The following is a 19,268-nucleotide window of genomic DNA, read 5'->3' as shown; positions in this document are numbered from 1 at the left end:
ATCCTGGGAGCCGAGAGGAAAAGTTAGTTGAGAAATACAGAGGTTTCCTATATTATAGTTGTTATGTATTGATCAGATTGTTTTGGCCAAATCATTCAACCGAAGTCGTCACAATTTAGACTTTAACACCTCTTTAGACAATCAATATCTGGACATTGTGAAAATATTTCGAATGTGTAACGGTACCATCATATTTGGTGGGCGGAACTTCAGATGCATTTTCTATTAAAAAAGAAAACAAAAAAACAGAAGGAACGATAGACTAATAATGTATGGCATATTGGAAAGATTAGGCATTACTCTATATCCACCAAAACGCGACTGATCCAAGTGAATCATATTTGCTTGGCCAATACCAGTATTTTTCTTTTTACATATTTTAATCAACTTGTTTAACGAGTGTGACCATAACAGCAATGCCGACTTGAAGAGGCCCTCCATAAAAAAAAAATCAATATCAATTTTTAAAAAAACCAAAAGTTACTTATGCAGCTTGAACAGGAAAGTTAAATTTAAAAAAATAGTTTACAAGATAAACATTGGTAATAGGCATAATACCAAGAATTAAATTGGAGGGTTAGAACTTTACATTTAGCTGTCTCTAAAAAGTGTTTTGTATTTTCAATACTAAAGGAAAATTGCCTACAATATAGAAAGTACAATATTAAGTATACCCCAATAGGTACTTAAAGTTGAATAGTTCAAGTCAATCAATGACTATTATTTAATAGAAATTATAGGCCTAATCAATAATAGCTTGATTGTTTACTAATCTGTTTGTCCAGATAAACACCAAATCGATTCAATGTCCTCACGCAACGAAACAACCGCTTTTTGCGGTGCAGTTTGCACAAAAGCGGCCTAAATTTTACCAAGGAAGTGAGATCAATATATTGGCAGGAAATCATATTTATTCAGCAAGCAAAGCAGACAGGGGATGTTAGTTGGGAAACAGAGATGAGATGAAATATTATTTTTTATGTAAGCATAATATACCACTTTGACGCTAAATTCCAATCGAACTTGTTGCACAATATGGACATTAAATTAAACGCTTGTCTCCTCTAGCAGGCGCGGATCCAGTAAGGGGTTGGGGGAACTACATACTTTACATGGGACCAGTGGTAGGGATGGGCAGTGCAAAGCACTGGGGCCAGGGGGGCTATTGAGGGCTCATTCATAGTTTGGCATAAAATAATAAATAAAAATAATTTCCAACTTAATATTTTTGAAGAAAAAAACGGCCAGCGGGCCCCTGAATCCACATGGTCTCCCGATTTACAATGAAATTGCATAGGTCCTAGGCGTACTAATATATTGATTGTATTGTCTTTATTTATAAATAAAACGACGGAAAAAACCTCAATATTTAGATTTTCTTTCAATTTTTTTGCAGGGGCGGATCCAGGATTTAAAGCAAGGGGGTTCAAATTTTTCCCAAAAGTACCCAAAAGAAAGAGGGCTCCGGGGAAAAATTTTGATTCCTAGGTGGCCGGAAATGGGTTTTCCCGACTTCTAAGGGGTCTTTTAAAGATAATTTTTGAAATTATTAAGTAGGCCTATACATAAAAAGAAAATACTGTATACAATATATTACTTTATTTCAAATATCCCAATAAGGAGACCTTGCTAAGTCAAATGGCTTAGATTTGGATAATGCAGAATAAAATGAAATGAAATGACAAGAGACTGCTCCCCCACGGGCCAAACCCCTTGGTGGTACTTAGCGCCGAATTCTCCGGGTTTTATTTAAATATCCAAATGTTGGCATGTATGCGGTTGACGCTTCAAAGTGCCCGGTAATTAGTCCTGCACTGGTGCCCGTTCTCACCTAGCTACGCAGCTGCATATTGGACCAAAGGCATAAATACATCATCCAAACAACAGCGTGTTATCGTAACTTGTATTCAGTCTTCTGGCTGAAACACATAAGTGAATGGAACTGAACCAGTGACTAAAAGATGTGAATGATCTCCGCGGTTCAGCCCAGACATAGTGGATACCATCAATTTAGCCGACTGAGCTACGCTAGTCTCATCTACCGTATATTATAACATTGATGTCATTTCAGTGGCAGCGCCAGTGGGGGTTTAAGTCCCCCTCCCCATCCGTCTGGTCAAGCCCCTCCTCCCACCCCCATCGTCCAAAGCTCGTCGGGCAGTCGGACCAAAAATATATCCTAGAGCCGCCACTGTGTCACTTGTCAATCATTAACAAAATATTTGAAAAGTGAAGAAACCAATGAAAGAGCCTATATTTAATTACTCCCACATTTAGTTAATTTATTCCTTTGAAGTGACGAAAGGTGTCTTAATTAGGGTATTTTTTATTGAATTGTAAAACACCACCTCTTTCATGGACTTTTTTTTTTTTTTTTTTTTTTTTTTTTTTTTTTTTTTTTTTAATGCGAACTTTGGATGGGCTTCTTTTCGGGCCGTTTTCGGTGCTACTTTTGCGAAGTAAAGAGGAGAGAATTCTTTTCAAAATGAATGCTGTAAATTTTGTGAAATTGTACTATAAAACAATAATTAAGGCCACTGTAACATCAATCTATCATGGAGTGTATTTAACTGGCATTAAGTCACCAAAACTACTGAAACTAAGTTTGTTTAATACATACTCCAAGTATTGAAATACACGCCATCGTGTTGGGATTCAAAATTTTGACATTAATTATGACAATATTTCGACATAATTAATTTCGAAATAAGTTTGCTTTCAATTTATTTTATTTTTTTAAATTCATGTAGTGTATGGACTGTACTATCACGAAAAGAAGCCTATGCTACCTTGAAAAAAAGCCTATGGGCTTCTTTTCGGGTCTCATTTTGCAAACTAAAGAGGGGGGCTTCAGTTCGAGATGGGCTTCATTTCGAAATTAAGCCCATTGGGCTTCAATTCGTGAATTTACGGCGTTTTGGAGTGTAGCTGTATATATTGTAAGTCAAGAGGCTTGCCTTCCAATCTCAGAGGGTCCTAGGTTTATTTCCTGTCATGGTAACATTAAGTTTTCTGATGGCCAAAGCCATTAACCACAAGATCAGTTGGAACATGTTAGTCATTCACCAAGAGGACAGGTACTGGCCAGGGAAGATTAAGGGCAGATGGATTATACACGTATTTTTTTTCCATATTTTAAGACTCTAAATTCGAATATGCCTTTGAAACCCCTAAATTATTGTCATTTTTAGTTTCACTTTTGAGGAATTTTAAACGACGGCCGACTACGCCCACTTTACGTTCTCATCGGAAACATCAGAACAGCCGTCAGTAAAATCCTGGTGCCAACCCGTTGTCAGTCAAATCCTAGTGCCACCCCGTTAAAGTACTCTACATAGCGGCCGAACTAGTTCGCGGCAGAAAAGGATTGCATTCGATGGAAATAGGGGATATCTTGATCGCGGGTACTGTCAGTGCAGGCTAACGGCAGGTACTGAAGGTTGTGCAGTCTCTGATAAAGTCAGTCAGTCAATATTATATAAATTCCAGAAAGGCCTACGGTTTACAATTTTAACTTGTAATAAAACAGATCATATAATTTCTGTATCAACGTGGTCGTCACCACCACTACCATCTTTTCACCAACATCATCAATGTAGTCATCATCAATATAATCATTATTTCATCATTGTTATTAACAATGTGTAAAACGAAACAACAGCATTTAAAATCTTATCCACAACATCAAATATATCCAGAATAATGTGTATCTTTATTTCATCAAATACCATAGCTAAACTCCACGTGTACCAATTAAACAAAAAAAAAAAAAAAAAAAAAAAAAACAATTATTACCCTGTGTTTACAACATAACCCTGTAACACAACATTAATGGTGTGGTTAAATTTCAAACCTAATCCAATCCTTATGAATCCCAATATTTTGATTTTTTTTAAATTTTTCTATCAACATCCAACAGCCAAGTATATAACTTGCAAATATTTTTATTCATTATTTAGGCACACAACACATGCACCAAGGATTATCAATAGCGAATTATATCCCTGTCCTACTTGTAGGTGACAATCCCTTTCACATGGCAATATGCACACGATACAAACTAAATCTCAATATCAGGTTTAGGGAGTGGAGTTGTTTTGGTTGTGAGAAAAAAAATCCTGCAACACTGACAGGAATTGAACCCAGGATTGGAAGGCAAGAATATTAACCACCAAACTATTCAACCTAGAACTATGGTATGTCTGCCACTTTCATTATCTATAAATTAAGGGAGGGGACAAATAATGGTAATGCTAGAATATTTGAAGACCACCTTCATCATATCAAAAAACCAAAATAAAATAAATAAATAAATAAAATGTAAAAAAAAAACCAAATAAGCCGTTCAGGTAAAGAAGTGAGATGGCAGCCAAAAATTGCATTCAACAAACCGCTAACGCGAAAGGAAAAGAATAATTGTCAGGAAAAAAAAAGTGCTTGGCTTTTTTTTACCAGATTTAAACCTGCAAATACAAGCTCTACTCCAATCTGTAGTTTATCATGCAATCCACTCAGTAAATCTACCCTTGTTGGGAAATCTTCAATGCTTGGCATGCAACTGAGTGGAGTATCTAATAACAAAAATGACTTGTTTATCCACCTTGTAGTTAATCGAAAACATGTTCATGATGAATGATTAATTTATTATTGGCTCAAAACCCCTCTAAAAGGCAACTCAGTCGGGGGCGTACAATGCTGCCCAAATTTATCATTGCGTCGTGTCAGCGTGAGTTACACCCAGATTCAAAGCCGTCATGATACCACATCGGTGGGAGTCACGCAGTAGGCTATCAAACATTTTTAAATATTTTCACGACCACCTAATACCTAAGAAAAATCCCGTCAGGCTGCATCCAATGACGCTGCCCGAGTTAGCCTTAACATATATCAGGAAGAGTAATTATTTGGTTTCCACATACAAAAATATGAACAATTTTCACAGCATGTGCTACATCATTATTATTAAATACCAATTAGGCATTATTTCTCTTTTTATTAACTGTAAATATTTTTAGGAATGTCAAAATAATTTATGTTTGGCAAGTTACAGTTCTTACTGAAATATTTCATTCTATAAACTTATATTTCTAGCTGCTAAGATTTCTCTTTGGGTAAGGTTTGGTATAATTTTTTGTAATTCTTGAATTCCATCTTCAATTGAAATGCTCGCAGTGAATCCAAGGTTCTGAATTTTCTGATAGGAAACCTCGTAGTCACGTTTGTCTTTATCTTCACCTTTGTTTGAAATCGTGATCATGCATTCAGGAACGACACCCTTTATGAGCCGGGCAACATCTGCTTTAGTCAAGTTCATGTGGGCGTCGCCGATGTTGTACGCCTGTCCACTCATTGTTTTGTAGTTTTTAAGAGCTAAAAGAAACGACCTTGCAGCATCCTTTACATGAAGAAACGTGCGGCGAAAGCTTCCTTGGTAGAGATCAAATTTCTTTAGGTTGATCGCCTTTTGTGTTAAATCGTTCACCAACAGGTCTAGGCGCATCCGTGGAGCGACACCAAATACGGTTGCTAAACGTAGTGCCACTCCCCCGACAGAACGTGCAAGTTTTTCACCCTCAGCCTTGGTGCTCCCATAGAGCGTCAGCGGACTTATATTCGTTTCTTCAGTGCAAACTCCCTCTACCGCTCCATAGCAAGAGCCTGTGGAAGAGTAGATCAGTTTCTGATGCGGCTTCAGGTGCCGAACTACATTAGCGGTACCGGTTACATTGACCTTTTTAGCCAACTCTGGCTCTTTCTCACACGCTGGATAACCCACAATCGCAGCAAGATGAATAACCGCGTCACAGTCTTTCATTACTGCCTTCAAACGCTCAGAATCACATACATCTCCACGCACGATATCAAGATTCGGATGCGATGCGATAGGCAAAATCGGAGCGGCTCCCCATAAAAAGATTTCATATATGGTAACTTTGTACCCTTCATCCAGCAACATCGGAACCATTGTTGAGCCTAGGTACCCAGCTCCACCAGTTACAAGAACGTGACAACCATTGAAATGGTGTTTACCATTCTTGATGTGGTATTCACCATTATGACCACCATCATGATCATTTTCTGCATTGTTATTGCCGTTATGATGACCATTTTCTGATGTGTGTTCACCATTTCCTTGTCCATTCATTGCCCCATTCATTTTGCTCTGATGATAACCATTCATTATTGATATCTGAAGGAAATAAAAATTTGTTTTGTAAATTATGTGGAATTTTTAGACTAGAACAGCCGTTCTTAAACTATGGGTCATGACCCAAAATTTGCCTGCAAAATATATTAGTGGGTTACAAGACTCTCTATGATTTTATTAAGATATAATTTTAAATCCTATTTTTAAAATTTCCCATAGTAAACAGATTGTATTTTAAGTATTTTTTACTTAATTATATAAAGTCCACTGATTAATCTCAGATAAGATAGTATAATACACACATGTCGGGATTCAATATTTGGAGATTACTGTAATTATGTTATCAGGAATATTGTTTGGTAGTTACAAGTATCCTTTTTAAGGTCCCGGGAAGTGGACGTTTATCATATCATATCATATATTTAGCTGGTTTCATATCAGAATAAAGAAAAAAAAAATAAATAAATAAACAAATATTTAAAAAAAAGTGTATGTGGCAGGATTACCCAAATGCAAGACTTGCCATCGAGGGGCTCTCCTCATAGCCCAACAACAAACAAAAATACAAAACTGTTTAAAAAGTAGAAATTATTATATAAAAATAAAAATATTCACTACACTATAAAACTATATATATACACATAAAGTTACATAATTTAAACTGCTAAAAATAGGCTAAAAAATTGTTAAACATAACAATAAAACTGTATGCTGTATGTGAATCAAATGGGGATCCAACAACCGATGTCAAGGCAGCATCACGTTCACTATTACATACGCAGATACTGTATGTACTGGCAAGTTCGATGAAACTGCGAAATTTAGCATGGTAATTTTCTGATAAGGTTTACAAAACAATTTTTTACAAAACCAGAGCCTTGCAGGCGTCAACGTTCCTATGCATGATACATGACTTAACCAACCATACAGTATGTTCTGATTACGTCATCATAAATGACATAATTAGAAAATATGGTTGGGTCAAACTTGTGTGGTGGTTGAAAAAAATCAGGGGGAGGCTTTATGGCCCAAAATAGTGATTTTAGATCACATTGGTAATGTAATTTGATAGGCAAATTACAGTAATATTTTTAGCAAATTTCTTTAAAAAGATTTCGTAAGCCTAGGGTCTAGGCCTAGCTAGGTATACAGTATTTTCATTTTACAGTAGTTTAAAACGATATCAGGAGTGGGGGAGCTGGCAGTGGCCTAGTAGACTACAATTTATTTGAAAATAGCTTGGGCCCGATTGTCCACACCAGTTGGGCCCGAACGTCTGTCACCCGAAGTTTTCATCACAATGATCAAGAACGTACACGATCTAGGCTAGGCCTAGACTTGCTGCCGTCACTCTGCTACGTATACTACTACCGCATAACAAAAAAAGCGACCCACGCGGTGCATTGTGAAACGCCTAGCTAGATATTGATTTTGTACCCGACAGTCGGCTGCCTTTATATCTTCACTTGTCTTCAGTTTGCATTCAAAGGGTACACTGCTGCATAGTTAACTGTCGGGGATATAGTACCTTCATATGACTACTCATACCACAAAAAAAAAACGTCACATGGAGTTAGCGAAAAATGGAGATCTAAATGAAAAAACAATGTATTTCAGCAAGTATTAAAACCTTTTTTTTATTTTAGGCCTTCTTCAAAATGCCTAACCTACAGCAGTTGATATTTTTTTTGCCGGAAAACCAAAATAGTTTCATCCAAGCCGACTTTCCGATCGGTTAGCGCGAGCCTTGACTGAACACTGCAGAAACTTCGCCAGGAAAAACAAAATGTCGGAAAACTTTTTTTTTTTTACGCATGCGCATTTTCATAAATGTATACACACACACGAACACACACACTACACACAGGGAAAACAGTGAAAAGTGATTACAATAGTTTCTATTGCATTACATGCATAGGAACTAAAAATAGAGTGGGCGTACGCCCCTTACGCCCCTTACACCCCCATCTATATCAGCCACTGAGCTTCTACTTCAGCCAAAAAACGTGTAGTCATTACTAAATTACATATTACAATCGATACAATTAACAAAACAAGTACAAAAGAATTCCTCAAAACCCTATCTACAATACTTAAATAACTAATGCATTTTTTTATATAGCCAGGAACACCACAAATAAGGATAGCCACCCAACGCCCTCCAGCAAAATAAAGAAATTGAAAGCAAAGTAGAAACTCTCACAATACCTGCAAAGCAAATTTTTTTCTAAAATACAGTATGAATAGCAAAAAGATCTTCATCCAGTTGCACTCAACTTTGGAAGTATATTCAAAATCAAAAATCTATTCTCACAAGCAATTCAAATAGTGAATTTATTTACAGTATAAGTATTGGAATTAATATTAATACTAATATTATAAACAATAATATTAGTATATTAGTATTAATAATATTAATACTACACTAATATTATTCTGTATAATATTAGTATTAATATTAGCGCACCAAAATTAACAGTATATCTTTAACATTACAGCACACTACCTGATTTCAGAGTCTAACCAAGATAATAAATAAGTCTTACTTCACCACGTTAAGGATTATCACAAAAAATCTGCACAGGCACAGGTTCTATGTAAGATTTAACAGTTCAAAATGTACTCCAGTATTTATGTACACGTCCTTTGCAGACACTATGTAACACTACTACCAAGTATATTTTTGGAAAATAAATTAGTGCAACAGAGACATGGGCAGGTCCAGCATCGAACTAAAAAATATCAACTGATCATCCACCCGTGAAAAGCAAGAGAATTCATGGTCATTGATTCTTAGCAAATGAACCTCCCCACTAAGCCACGCCTATCGAATATTGTTGTCAAGGTCCCAAAAAAATGCATTAATTCCTGGTCCTGCTCTAGTGGTCAGTTGCTAAACTGATTGACACTCTGAAATGGTCTCATTGTAAACAGTGAATAATAGTATTGACCATCTCCATCTGTTATTCAATACTAATTCCCATGTACTTCAGTGTTTAGTAGATACAAAATTTGAAACTCCTCTAAAACCTTTATAGTGTTATTGAGTGGGAGTACTGTAGGATAGATTTATTACTGTAATCAATTCATGCTGCTCTCGATGTTTCAAAAGTGTGAGGGTGCTACTTCCGGGCATGTAGAGATGCCATATTCTTTACTTTCACAAGTCAATCCCAACCATATAATTTACCTTGGTTGTGTGACTCTTTGGTAAGAGTTGCTAGCCTTAAGTTTTACTATATTTACATTTAATAACAGTCATATTTGTTTATAATATTTTGTTGGATTAGTTACATGAATATTTTTTAACATAAAGTTGAACATTATATTTCAAAATTATGTTTTTTGTATGCTTAGTTTTAAATCTGTTTATTTTTTTGCAATTTGGATGCACCACCTTTGTGTGTGCCACTGGTCTTAAGGTGATATTTCCAAATAAATTGATTGATTGGATGAGAGGCGAGTAAAAACTGAAATCCAAATTCTCCAACCACATTTTTATGCATACAGTACATGTATAAGATAGTATAATACATACTCCAATTATCGAAATGCACGCTGTCGTGTTGGGATTTAATATTTCGACATTAATTGTGTCATCATCAGGAATGAACAATTATCAATAATTGCAAGCTTTATGCACAAGTACCAAAAGTGTTTCACCAATCAAACATTACCCCTAGTAGGTGACACAGCTATAGTAAACTAAAGATCAAAGCATACTGTTTTAATTAAAATAAATTTCGTAAATTGTTGAATTAATACAATTTTACACAGCAGTATCATAAGTACTACTGTAATATAATTCTCGTAATTCTTTATGTAATGACACTTTAAAGGGAAAAAGCCTACACAGGAAAATGATATAACATTTACAGGCATGAGGGATTTCAGGTAAAGTGGACTTGTTAGGACAACCACCCACTAAGAAACTAGGTTGTCCTGAGAGACAAAGGGGTTGTCCATTTTTTTAGACGACTAAGGCGTCCCTGTAAGTCACTTTTTGATTTGTGTGTCATGCTGTTTCTTGATTGCATAAACTTGGGGCATAATGATCCCTAGCATGAATATATTCATCATATAAAACGTAATTTACACATGTTCAGTAATCAGTAATCTTTATTTTCCAAGAGAACAGTAAATTGCTCATATTAAATGTTTAATATACCAATAAATGCAATAATGTTAAAAATAACAGAAGTGTTACATATAAAAATGTTTCCAATACAGTACTGTATATTAAATTCAGACTCTCACCAATACAATTGTTACTAATACAGTATACAGTAGTAGGGGCGGCCTGTATTGTTTAATTTGCTATACTGTAAGCGCCGCGAGGTATATTTCCCATATTATGTCGGGATAAGTCCAGTCGTACTTTTCAATATTACGACAGACTAATTATCACACAACATTAAAAAAACCATTAAAATGCCGCTGGTGGAACGCCCACGTGCATCGTGTCTCATTAAGTATTAAAAACAAGTAAATACCAAGGCCATACCATAATTATAATTAATTAGCTTTTATTATATGATAAAAATTATATTGGCCTGTATTGTTTAATTTGCTATACTGTTAAAGCGCCGCGAGGTATATTTCCCATATTATGTCCGGATATGTCCAGTCGTAATTTTCAATATTACGACAGACTAGTTATCACACATTTACAAAACCTTTAAAATGCCGCTGGTGGAACGCCCATGTGCATCATGTCTCATCAAGTATTAAAAACAAGTGAATACCAAAGCCATACCATAATTAGAATTAATTAGCTTTTATTATATGATAAAAATTATAATTAATAATATCTTTTTTGTTTATTAATCAGCTTTGTCCAAAAAAACCGCATGATCTATTTTTTAATGTTCACACTTAGCAGGAATATTTTTGTGGCGGCATTTAACTGTAACACAAACTCAATTTGAACTCAATTTTAACACTGGCATGGCACAATATTCACTCATCCTGAAATGGACAAGGAGGAGGAAAAGGCAGGTATAAAAAGAATATTCCTATTGTTATTTATTGATCATACCGTACACAATATTGATATTATTAATTTAATATAAATAACAATATAATAATATTACCATATTGTATGTTATTTATACAATTTGGCAAAACCCTTAAATCAAACTTGTCACAATTTGGACAAATGGTCTTCACACCTCCCACAGTCAACGCATATTTTTGACACTGTTGGATTGAAACAGAAATGATTTTGTAAACAGATTAATATATTAATCACCACATTGCAGGTCAAGATCCATGGATAAATGGAAAAAAAGGATTAGCCTTTATCTGTTGATTAATCTCTTAGATTTTCACACCAACACATAAGCAATCCTTGACTGATGCACATTTATTTTATAATGTTATGGCATAAATTAATTATATAGTGGGCTACAAATAATGTATTTCAAGATTTTGAACATTTTCATGTTTTTCCTGTTAAAATTTGACCAAGTACTTAAGAAGATATGATATTAATCACTGTTTTTGGTAAGGTTTTGGTCAGCTATTCAATATAATACCATTTACCCCCTCTGCTGATAGCCATTAAAGCAAGGCATTACTTATCAACCAGAGAATGTTACAATGGAATAAAAACGCATTTGCCACTAAATTTAAAAATTTTCAACGCAAATCAATGTTATGTGCTACTACCTATTCTGAGATTATTCTTCCCTCCCCCTCCACTCTGCTTCTGATTTTACACAGTTTTGAAGAAGATGCAATTGTTTGTGGGCCTAGGCTATATTACTATAAATATAAGGAGGTGTTCTGTTGGACATTTTTTAGGGACCTATGTATTATGCACTTTACAAATCTTATTATTTATTATTTATTTATTATTATTATTATTATTATTATTATTATTATTATTATTATTACTATTATTATTTATTAATTATTATTATTATTATTATTTATTAATTATTATTATTATTATTATTGTACCTAAGCTGGCCTAGGTATGATGTTATGCCTACCTAGCCTTTTAGAGGATCATGCCCAAATGTTATTCTAATTTTCCATTTTTAGGTAGTAATGACTTAGGCCTATATTTTTTGAGTTACGTCCTCATGTTGCTACTTTCATCCCTCAATATCCCTAAGCATAGTGTTATATGAATATTAGATCTAGCAACTGCATCATGAAACACATTATAACGGCAACAGGTATAATAGTAAACAAGAGAAAAGTTTTATTTATTTATTTTTTGTATAGTCTTCTGTGTACCTACAGTACCTATGTTGACTTTTTTTTTTTATTGTACACGTAAGGATTGTATATGTTATTGTCATTTTATTTTTATGTACCTATTATGCTCATCTGTGTTTGGATTTTTTTTCTATTTGTAGCAAACTTTACATTATTGTCACGGTAAATCATTAAATATAGCTTGCTATCAATTAATCATGTCCCAATGTCTAGTCAGTGGTGTCGAGAGCCAGTAAGGGCCTCTGGGCAACACCTCACATGGGGCCCCCACTTCACTTGGGACCCCCACTCGGCTGCTCCCCAAATTAAGTCTCCTCCTAAATCTGACAACAAAAGTTTTCATCCTGGCTTAGGCTCGGGCCCTATGGAGATTTTGTTCTTATCCCGAAAATTGTTCATCTTGGGGGGCCCCCCAGTAGACCCGGCCCCGAGGCAGCGACCCCCCTGCCCCCCTCTCGACGCCACTGTGTCTATAACTTTAGAAGGCTTTTTACTTGAAATAATGTATACCTACTTTTACTCCTTTGAAATGTAGCAAGATCTACACTATTGTTTTCTGCAGTTTTATTTCTGTGTTGATAGGCGGCCCAGTGTAAAACAGTGCACACATCTGGGTTACCCTCCAATAACAACAGTTATTAGGAAAAGTTAACTATAAAGTATTAATTTCTTTCCTAGTTTAATTTTAATAATTTAATACATGAAAATATTGTAACAATTGTGAATTAGTCAGTCAATTATGGGTACTCAGTGCTACAATATTTTTTTTTTCTAATTACATCATATGCTTTATAATCATTTGGGCGATTCCATGGTAACCGACGTTACAATTCATCCTTTAATTATAGTCACTTTATATCAAAAACATAAAAAATCTACAGGGAACCATTTTTTATTGCTACATGGTAGTACTATGGGAATGAAATATAGGAATTAAAAATGTTAAAAAAAAAAAAATATATATATATATATATATATATATATACATTTCATGTCCAAGAGATAAACAAAACATGAGGGAAGGAAAAATAGAATATAAAACTTTGATTAGAGCATTGCTTTGGCCTTTTTTTTTTTTTCGACTGCGTAAAATATAAATGGTCCTGTTTTTCCGTTTTCGTATGCAGGTCTCCTTTTTCAAATATAAAGAACAGCACCACCACCACCACCATTCTTTCATATAAATCATCCTATCTAACAATTATTTACAAATAAAATAAAAGATAAATTCGACTGTTAATTTGACAGAAAATTTACAAAAGAACAATTCAAATTTTCCAAACATTCATTTCATTCAATTATATTATGATTAAAAAAAAGGCAATACAAAATCAAGCAAGACTACAATAGCTAGGTGCCAGCAGCTTAAAAAGCAAAAAATATAAAAATAAAAATAAAAAATAAAAATAACTTCTAAAACTCTGGCTGTCTGCCGCCTTCTCTTCCAAGGCTGAACTTCTCAACACATTATAAATCCTGCAATGGAAACATGATATGACATGCACAAATACCAAAAGTTACACAAAATTGTTCAAGCGGAAATCTCAGCAAAATTAGATATATTGGGTAGGAAAAAAGTCCTGAGAAGGTCCATAAAACAATTCATGCATTAACTCAGACACAAAGATGTGGGCTGAATCACTCGTGCGGAGCTCTGTTATCCAAAGTTGTAGGCTCATTGTGTACAGTAGCGTGTACCTAAATACAACGATGGGGGAAACCAGAAGATGCAACAGCTCAGTATGTTCTATTAACTTTTTTTTTTGTACTTAAATTATGAAATTATGTCTCTAAATAAAAGTTCATATGCACCAGCCGAATGTAGTACAATTGTTTATCAGTGAGATTAATTTTGCTCAGCGTGTACGTATGACGCCCCTTGCTATAAAGCATGGTTGAAGAGGGCATCGTAGCGATGCCATTCGACTGGAAAGGGTTAACACAATACTGAGCCTGTTATGTTTCCAAAGCAAAACAACATATCTGTAAATATCGCTAACATTGCAATAAAAAACAGTGGTAATTCAAATTGTACATATAAACGCAATGTCACAGATATACAATCCCGCAGAATTTCAAAAGGGAACAAAAGTTTATTGCAAGTTGCAAACATGCAAATTCTAACTCTATTTTTTCTCCAAAAGTGAAAACTTCAAGTTACGTTGTTTTGCCACGTAACACAAGGACAAGTCCCCCCTTGTTCTTTCACTAGATTATTTAATTTTAATACTATACAAATACCATGAACTGAAATAAGATAAAGATGGAAAATAAATACAAAATGTTCCAACAGGACTTCCAGACCCTTTGTTATGCCACTAATGGTGATGCTAGCCCTTCCCTCCTATCCATTTTGATAGCAGGCTCGGCAAAACACCCTGCCTAACTGGCTCCCCCCTCCCCCCACCTTCAAAACACCCTGCCTAACTGGCTCCCTTGCCAATTAAGTGAATGCATTTGAGTTGAGGCAGCACATCCACAATAAGCAAGTCATGATGACTGGACAATTTTGGGATTTTTTTTTTTTGTCATCCAATTCATAGAAAACCCACACAATGAATGCTGGCAAGTTGTGTTTAGTTTGCTACAGTAAAATGGCCCTAAAATCAATATGCCAGAGGTTTACTGTAGGTCCCTGCTTCTCAACTTTATTTAGGCGGTGATCCACTTTCAGAATGCAAATTCTGTGGCGACCCAAGGCATATACAGTATTGGCATACCAAAATGATATTGGCATGTTATGTATTGATTTCTTAGACCTAAGTCGAACACAGAGTAGCGCTAAAAAATTAAAACAAAGTACTGAATATTGTGTGCTGAATGTTCATTTTTATAATATGGAGGAATAACCAATCCAGTGATCCGAATTAGAGGGGGTCCGGGAAGGACTTTCACAGATATGGTGTTAAATTCATGATTACAGTACCTCTAGATGGCTGGAAATGTCACTTTCAGACTTAAATACGAATACAATTTTTTTTCCTCCATTTTTTATAAAAAAAAAAAAAAAAAATAGGTGGGAGGGTGGCAGCTGGGTCTCCACTGTGGAGAATATTTGTTACTCATAATTTTCAAATGTTTAAAACAATGTCAAATTTTGACTGATTTGGCAAATATGAATTTTAAAAAAAGGAGCTTGTACATCCCCACTTACTCGTAAAAAGGCTCAAGCGAACTCAAAAAGCAAAGAAGCAACTTATATTCACTTATAAACATTTTGTTTATTAACTCGTACGTGTTGTTGATGTGAGGTATATTACTGCCTAATTTTTAAGTACCTTCCTTGGGGAAACTGGCGACAGTGCAACCATGAGAGTTGATTCTAGGTTTTGGGTTGACAATAATTTCTAGGTGTTCGTAGGTACTACTGTATGCCTGGGTGTATCATTTAAGTTGAGTCCATTGTAGAAGTATTTTCCACTATGTTTCCGCATGCTCTTTACCAAGGTTTTTTTTTTTTTTTAAAGTCAGAATCAATCTCAAAACCCTGAGAAATACTTTAGCGACCCAAATACGAGTCGCGACCCATAAGTTGGAGAGTACTGGCAGGCACTGCACCAACATCATATTATCACTACTATACTAAAATAACAGTACTTGTGTATGAAGTACAGCAAAATGAATAGGTATAAAAGGGTAAGCCAAAATAGTTAATGAAACCATGTTTTCTATATTTCATAATGGTCCCCACCCCCCATCTGTACAGTATATACTGGTATCTAGATAGATGTGCCATATTCTTAACAATTTCTCACATCAGCCACAATCATGGCGAGGCTGAGGTATTGTGGTCTTCCCCTATGTAAGCGTTTTTTCCATAACCTCAGCAAGTCTGCTAATGAAATTGAAAATAGAAATAAACGTATTACTGTACCTCGCATATAAATTTGATTAAAGCTTGGTGATCCTATTAACAAATAAACAGAATACTGGCAGGTACACCTGCAGACTACATAATGAATGATTTTAGAGTCCTACGACAAAGAGTATATGCAGCATCAGGAAACACTACATTATACTTTAATACATAACTGAAAAATATGCAGGTACTAATTAACCAAGGATCATCAGGTATACACAGAATTATTTCATCACCAGAATTACTATTTCAATACTGCTAGTCCCTTAGAAAATTCTTATAACTGTGCAAGATTATCCTACAGTAATGCAATCAGTGGGGTCCAGGATGGCATAGCAGAGGGGTGGGCATGCCTAGAAAAAATATTTTTTGTGCCTCCGACCATGAAAATTACTTGATCAAATGCCTCCAACACCAAATGTTATCTTGACACTATATAGATAAACAGTAGAACATTTAGTGGTTTGGAGCAATCAAAAATATCAAATTTAATTATCGGTATGCATTAGCTTGTGATGTGTAACAAAACAAAATGTTAAAAAAACCACCCTCAAATGCCTCCGGGGCAATAGTCAATGGTTCTGACCGCCGGTCGCGCACTTTTTTCCACCCTTGGGGGTGGGCATAAGAAATTGGTCGAAGGGCTAAAGTGAACTTTTTGATTTAACACTGAGGGCTGCATCCAAACTTTGATGTTTCCAGTGTGCTTCCAAAAAATAAGGCGACCAACGTATAAGACGACCCTCGAGATTTTTGTACGATTTTTGTATGTCAGGCATATAATTTCATGGTCGGAATTCCACATTTTTTCTGCTTATGGTCCTGATACTGCATCCAGCCAAATAATACAATAATAATATTCATAATTTTTTTTTCAATGTGCATGAAAATCTTATTTCCCCATTTATAAATTGTGTCTGTTCATACCAACAATTAATAGCTTCATTACAGTAGTAAATTGGTGTGTAACTGACAAACGTTAAGACGAACATGATTAAAAAATTTTTAAATTTGTACGTCGTGTGTATAAGACCCCGTTTTTTTTATCATAATTTATTTTAAGCCTTGTCGTATACGCGAGTATATACGGTAAGTGCTTTATACAAGACTTTTTTTTACTTTGTTTCGCAAACTTTAAAAAGATCCTCAAAGGAGGGCGGGGAAAAAAAAAAATAAAATTTTGTTTCTTATTTGCCAAAAAACATCCAGACGGAGAAGAAACTTTGGATAGTGAGCTTTTTTTCGGAACGTACTCAGAGTGTTAAATACAATTCTGTGCTATCTAATAATGTAAAACTCACCTGCGGTGTCCCCCAAGGCACCCGTCTAGGACCCATTATGCTTTAAATTTTAAATTAATTCGAAAGAAAGTCTTATTTTTGGAGATTCCAAGGCAGTTGAAGGCTAAAAAAAAATAAAGAAATTTTTTTCTGAAATTTTCTTTATTTTTTTGGCGGTGGGTGTGCTAATTGGCCAAAAATAAAATGTTATTTTTATTCGAAATAATCATTATTGGCGAGCGGCGGTTTGCTAAACGAGGTATAAAAAAGTGTCACCTCAGAGGCCTTGTTGGCATGAATTGATTTATAAGATAATATTGTTATATAATATCAATAATACTGTACTATATCCATTAAAATTAAATAATTTATTACTGCTTTATATTATATTGCAAGTAGTTAAAAAGTTAATTTAAATACAAACTTGAATTTAGTACACAACACACACAATACAGAATGATATATTGAGTAACAAATTTATTTATTAAGAATAATTATGCAATTGTGTGGTTTATTTAATAGTTCAAGTTTATTACATTGATATTCACCAGCATAATTTTAAAAAAAAACACAGCTGAAACAAATCCCAACAGAGTTATTTGAATAATTATTGTTAATAATTCCAATAATTTGCATATTTGAAGTTCAGTTCCTGCATGTTGCAAAAAAAAACAAACCTAATGCAGGGCATACAGTACCTGTCTCTTATACACATCTAGATGTGTATAAGAGACAGGCATACACAAAGGACCAAAAGGACCTGCAAAGGATTTCATTTGATATATAGAAAGGGATTAACAGAGATTAAGGAAATCATTATTGTTAACCACCTCGGGAATCATTTGCAAAGGAATCAAATGGCACAAACCCCATATTTAAGGATCCTCCTGTTGAAGGGAAAGATGAGACCCATTTGGATCAGGATTAACCAAATTATCCACTAGGATTACAAGGAAATTCAGGAACAAGGAAATCTCAATACATTCAGGATTTGGATTAAGGATCATCTTACCCCTTGTAGGAATGTTGAGGATGCCATAAAACACATGAAAGAGGATCAGTTGGGATTTGTGTAAAGGAAACCTCAAATCATGGGAGGATTAAAAAGATAATCCAAATAAGTGTGGATCATTTGGATACAGGGTGCCTGAAATGTGGAATCCACACTGCTTTAAAAAAAAAAAGGCCCCGTTTTAAATTAAACAATCAGGATGTTTAAAGACTGTCTCTTATACACATCTTACCTGTAGTCTATAATAGTCAGTCTGTATGTCTGAATTTGTACAAAAAGTCAAATCATTGGCTTTCACACAGGATGTGCGTAATTTCTTTGCCAGATACCCTTCAAATTCTTATTTGACATGCTGGATTTTGAATTATTCTCCTAGGTCTTCCATCAAGCGGTAGCTGGCAAGACCTAAAGGATCATATGCGTGAAGCTGGTGATGTTTGTTTCGCAGACGTGTTTCGTGATGGAACTGGTGTTGTGGAGTTTGTACGAGAAGAGGACATGAAGTATGCCGCCAGAGAATTGAACGATACAAGGTTTCGATCTCATGAGGTATGATTTGTAATTTGTTCGCATTTCTCCAGAAAGTTGTAATAATATTAATCTAAGAATAATCGTTATTAATTAGTATGATGGTAATAGTTTAATAATGTCTGGTTTAGTATAAGAATCTCCTCCCCCCCCCCCTTTTGTTATTTACTTAGACACATGGGCCATTGCAAATTTAATCACCATCTTATCATC

General features: G+C 34.9%; 1 protein-coding gene across 7 annotated transcripts in view; it reads right to left on the bottom strand.

Moving 5' to 3' along the window:
• Positions 1 to 3,689: 3,689 nt before the first annotated feature.
• LOC117100591 (dTDP-glucose 4,6-dehydratase-like) overlaps positions 3,690 to 19,268 on the bottom strand; it is a 32,416-nt gene continuing 16,837 nt past the window's right edge. For 3 of the 7 annotated variants that reach the window (XM_033240372.1, XM_033240370.1, XM_033240369.1), the window contains exon 2: positions 3,690 to 6,190. In XM_033240372.1, coding sequence (XP_033096263.1) covers positions 5,072 to 6,181 — 1,110 coding nt within the window. In that variant the 5' untranslated portion in view covers positions 6,182 to 6,190 and the 3' untranslated portion in view covers positions 3,690 to 5,071. Of the gene's footprint in view, positions 6,191 to 8,694; positions 8,879 to 19,268 lie in introns of those variants that run through there. The other 4 variants (XM_033240374.1, XM_033240375.1, XM_033240373.1 and 1 more) reach the window with 3 other exon arrangements.

Source organism: Anneissia japonica, unplaced genomic scaffold (genome assembly GCF_011630105.1).
Source record: "Anneissia japonica isolate Jap-2015-1 unplaced genomic scaffold, ASM1163010v1 scaffold1770_len632688_cov154, whole genome shotgun sequence".
Taxonomy (NCBI): domain Eukaryota; kingdom Metazoa; phylum Echinodermata; class Crinoidea; order Comatulida; family Comatulidae; genus Anneissia; species Anneissia japonica.
The sequence above is the reverse complement of the archived record's forward strand: the minus strand, read 5'-3'. Positions and strand labels throughout refer to the sequence as shown.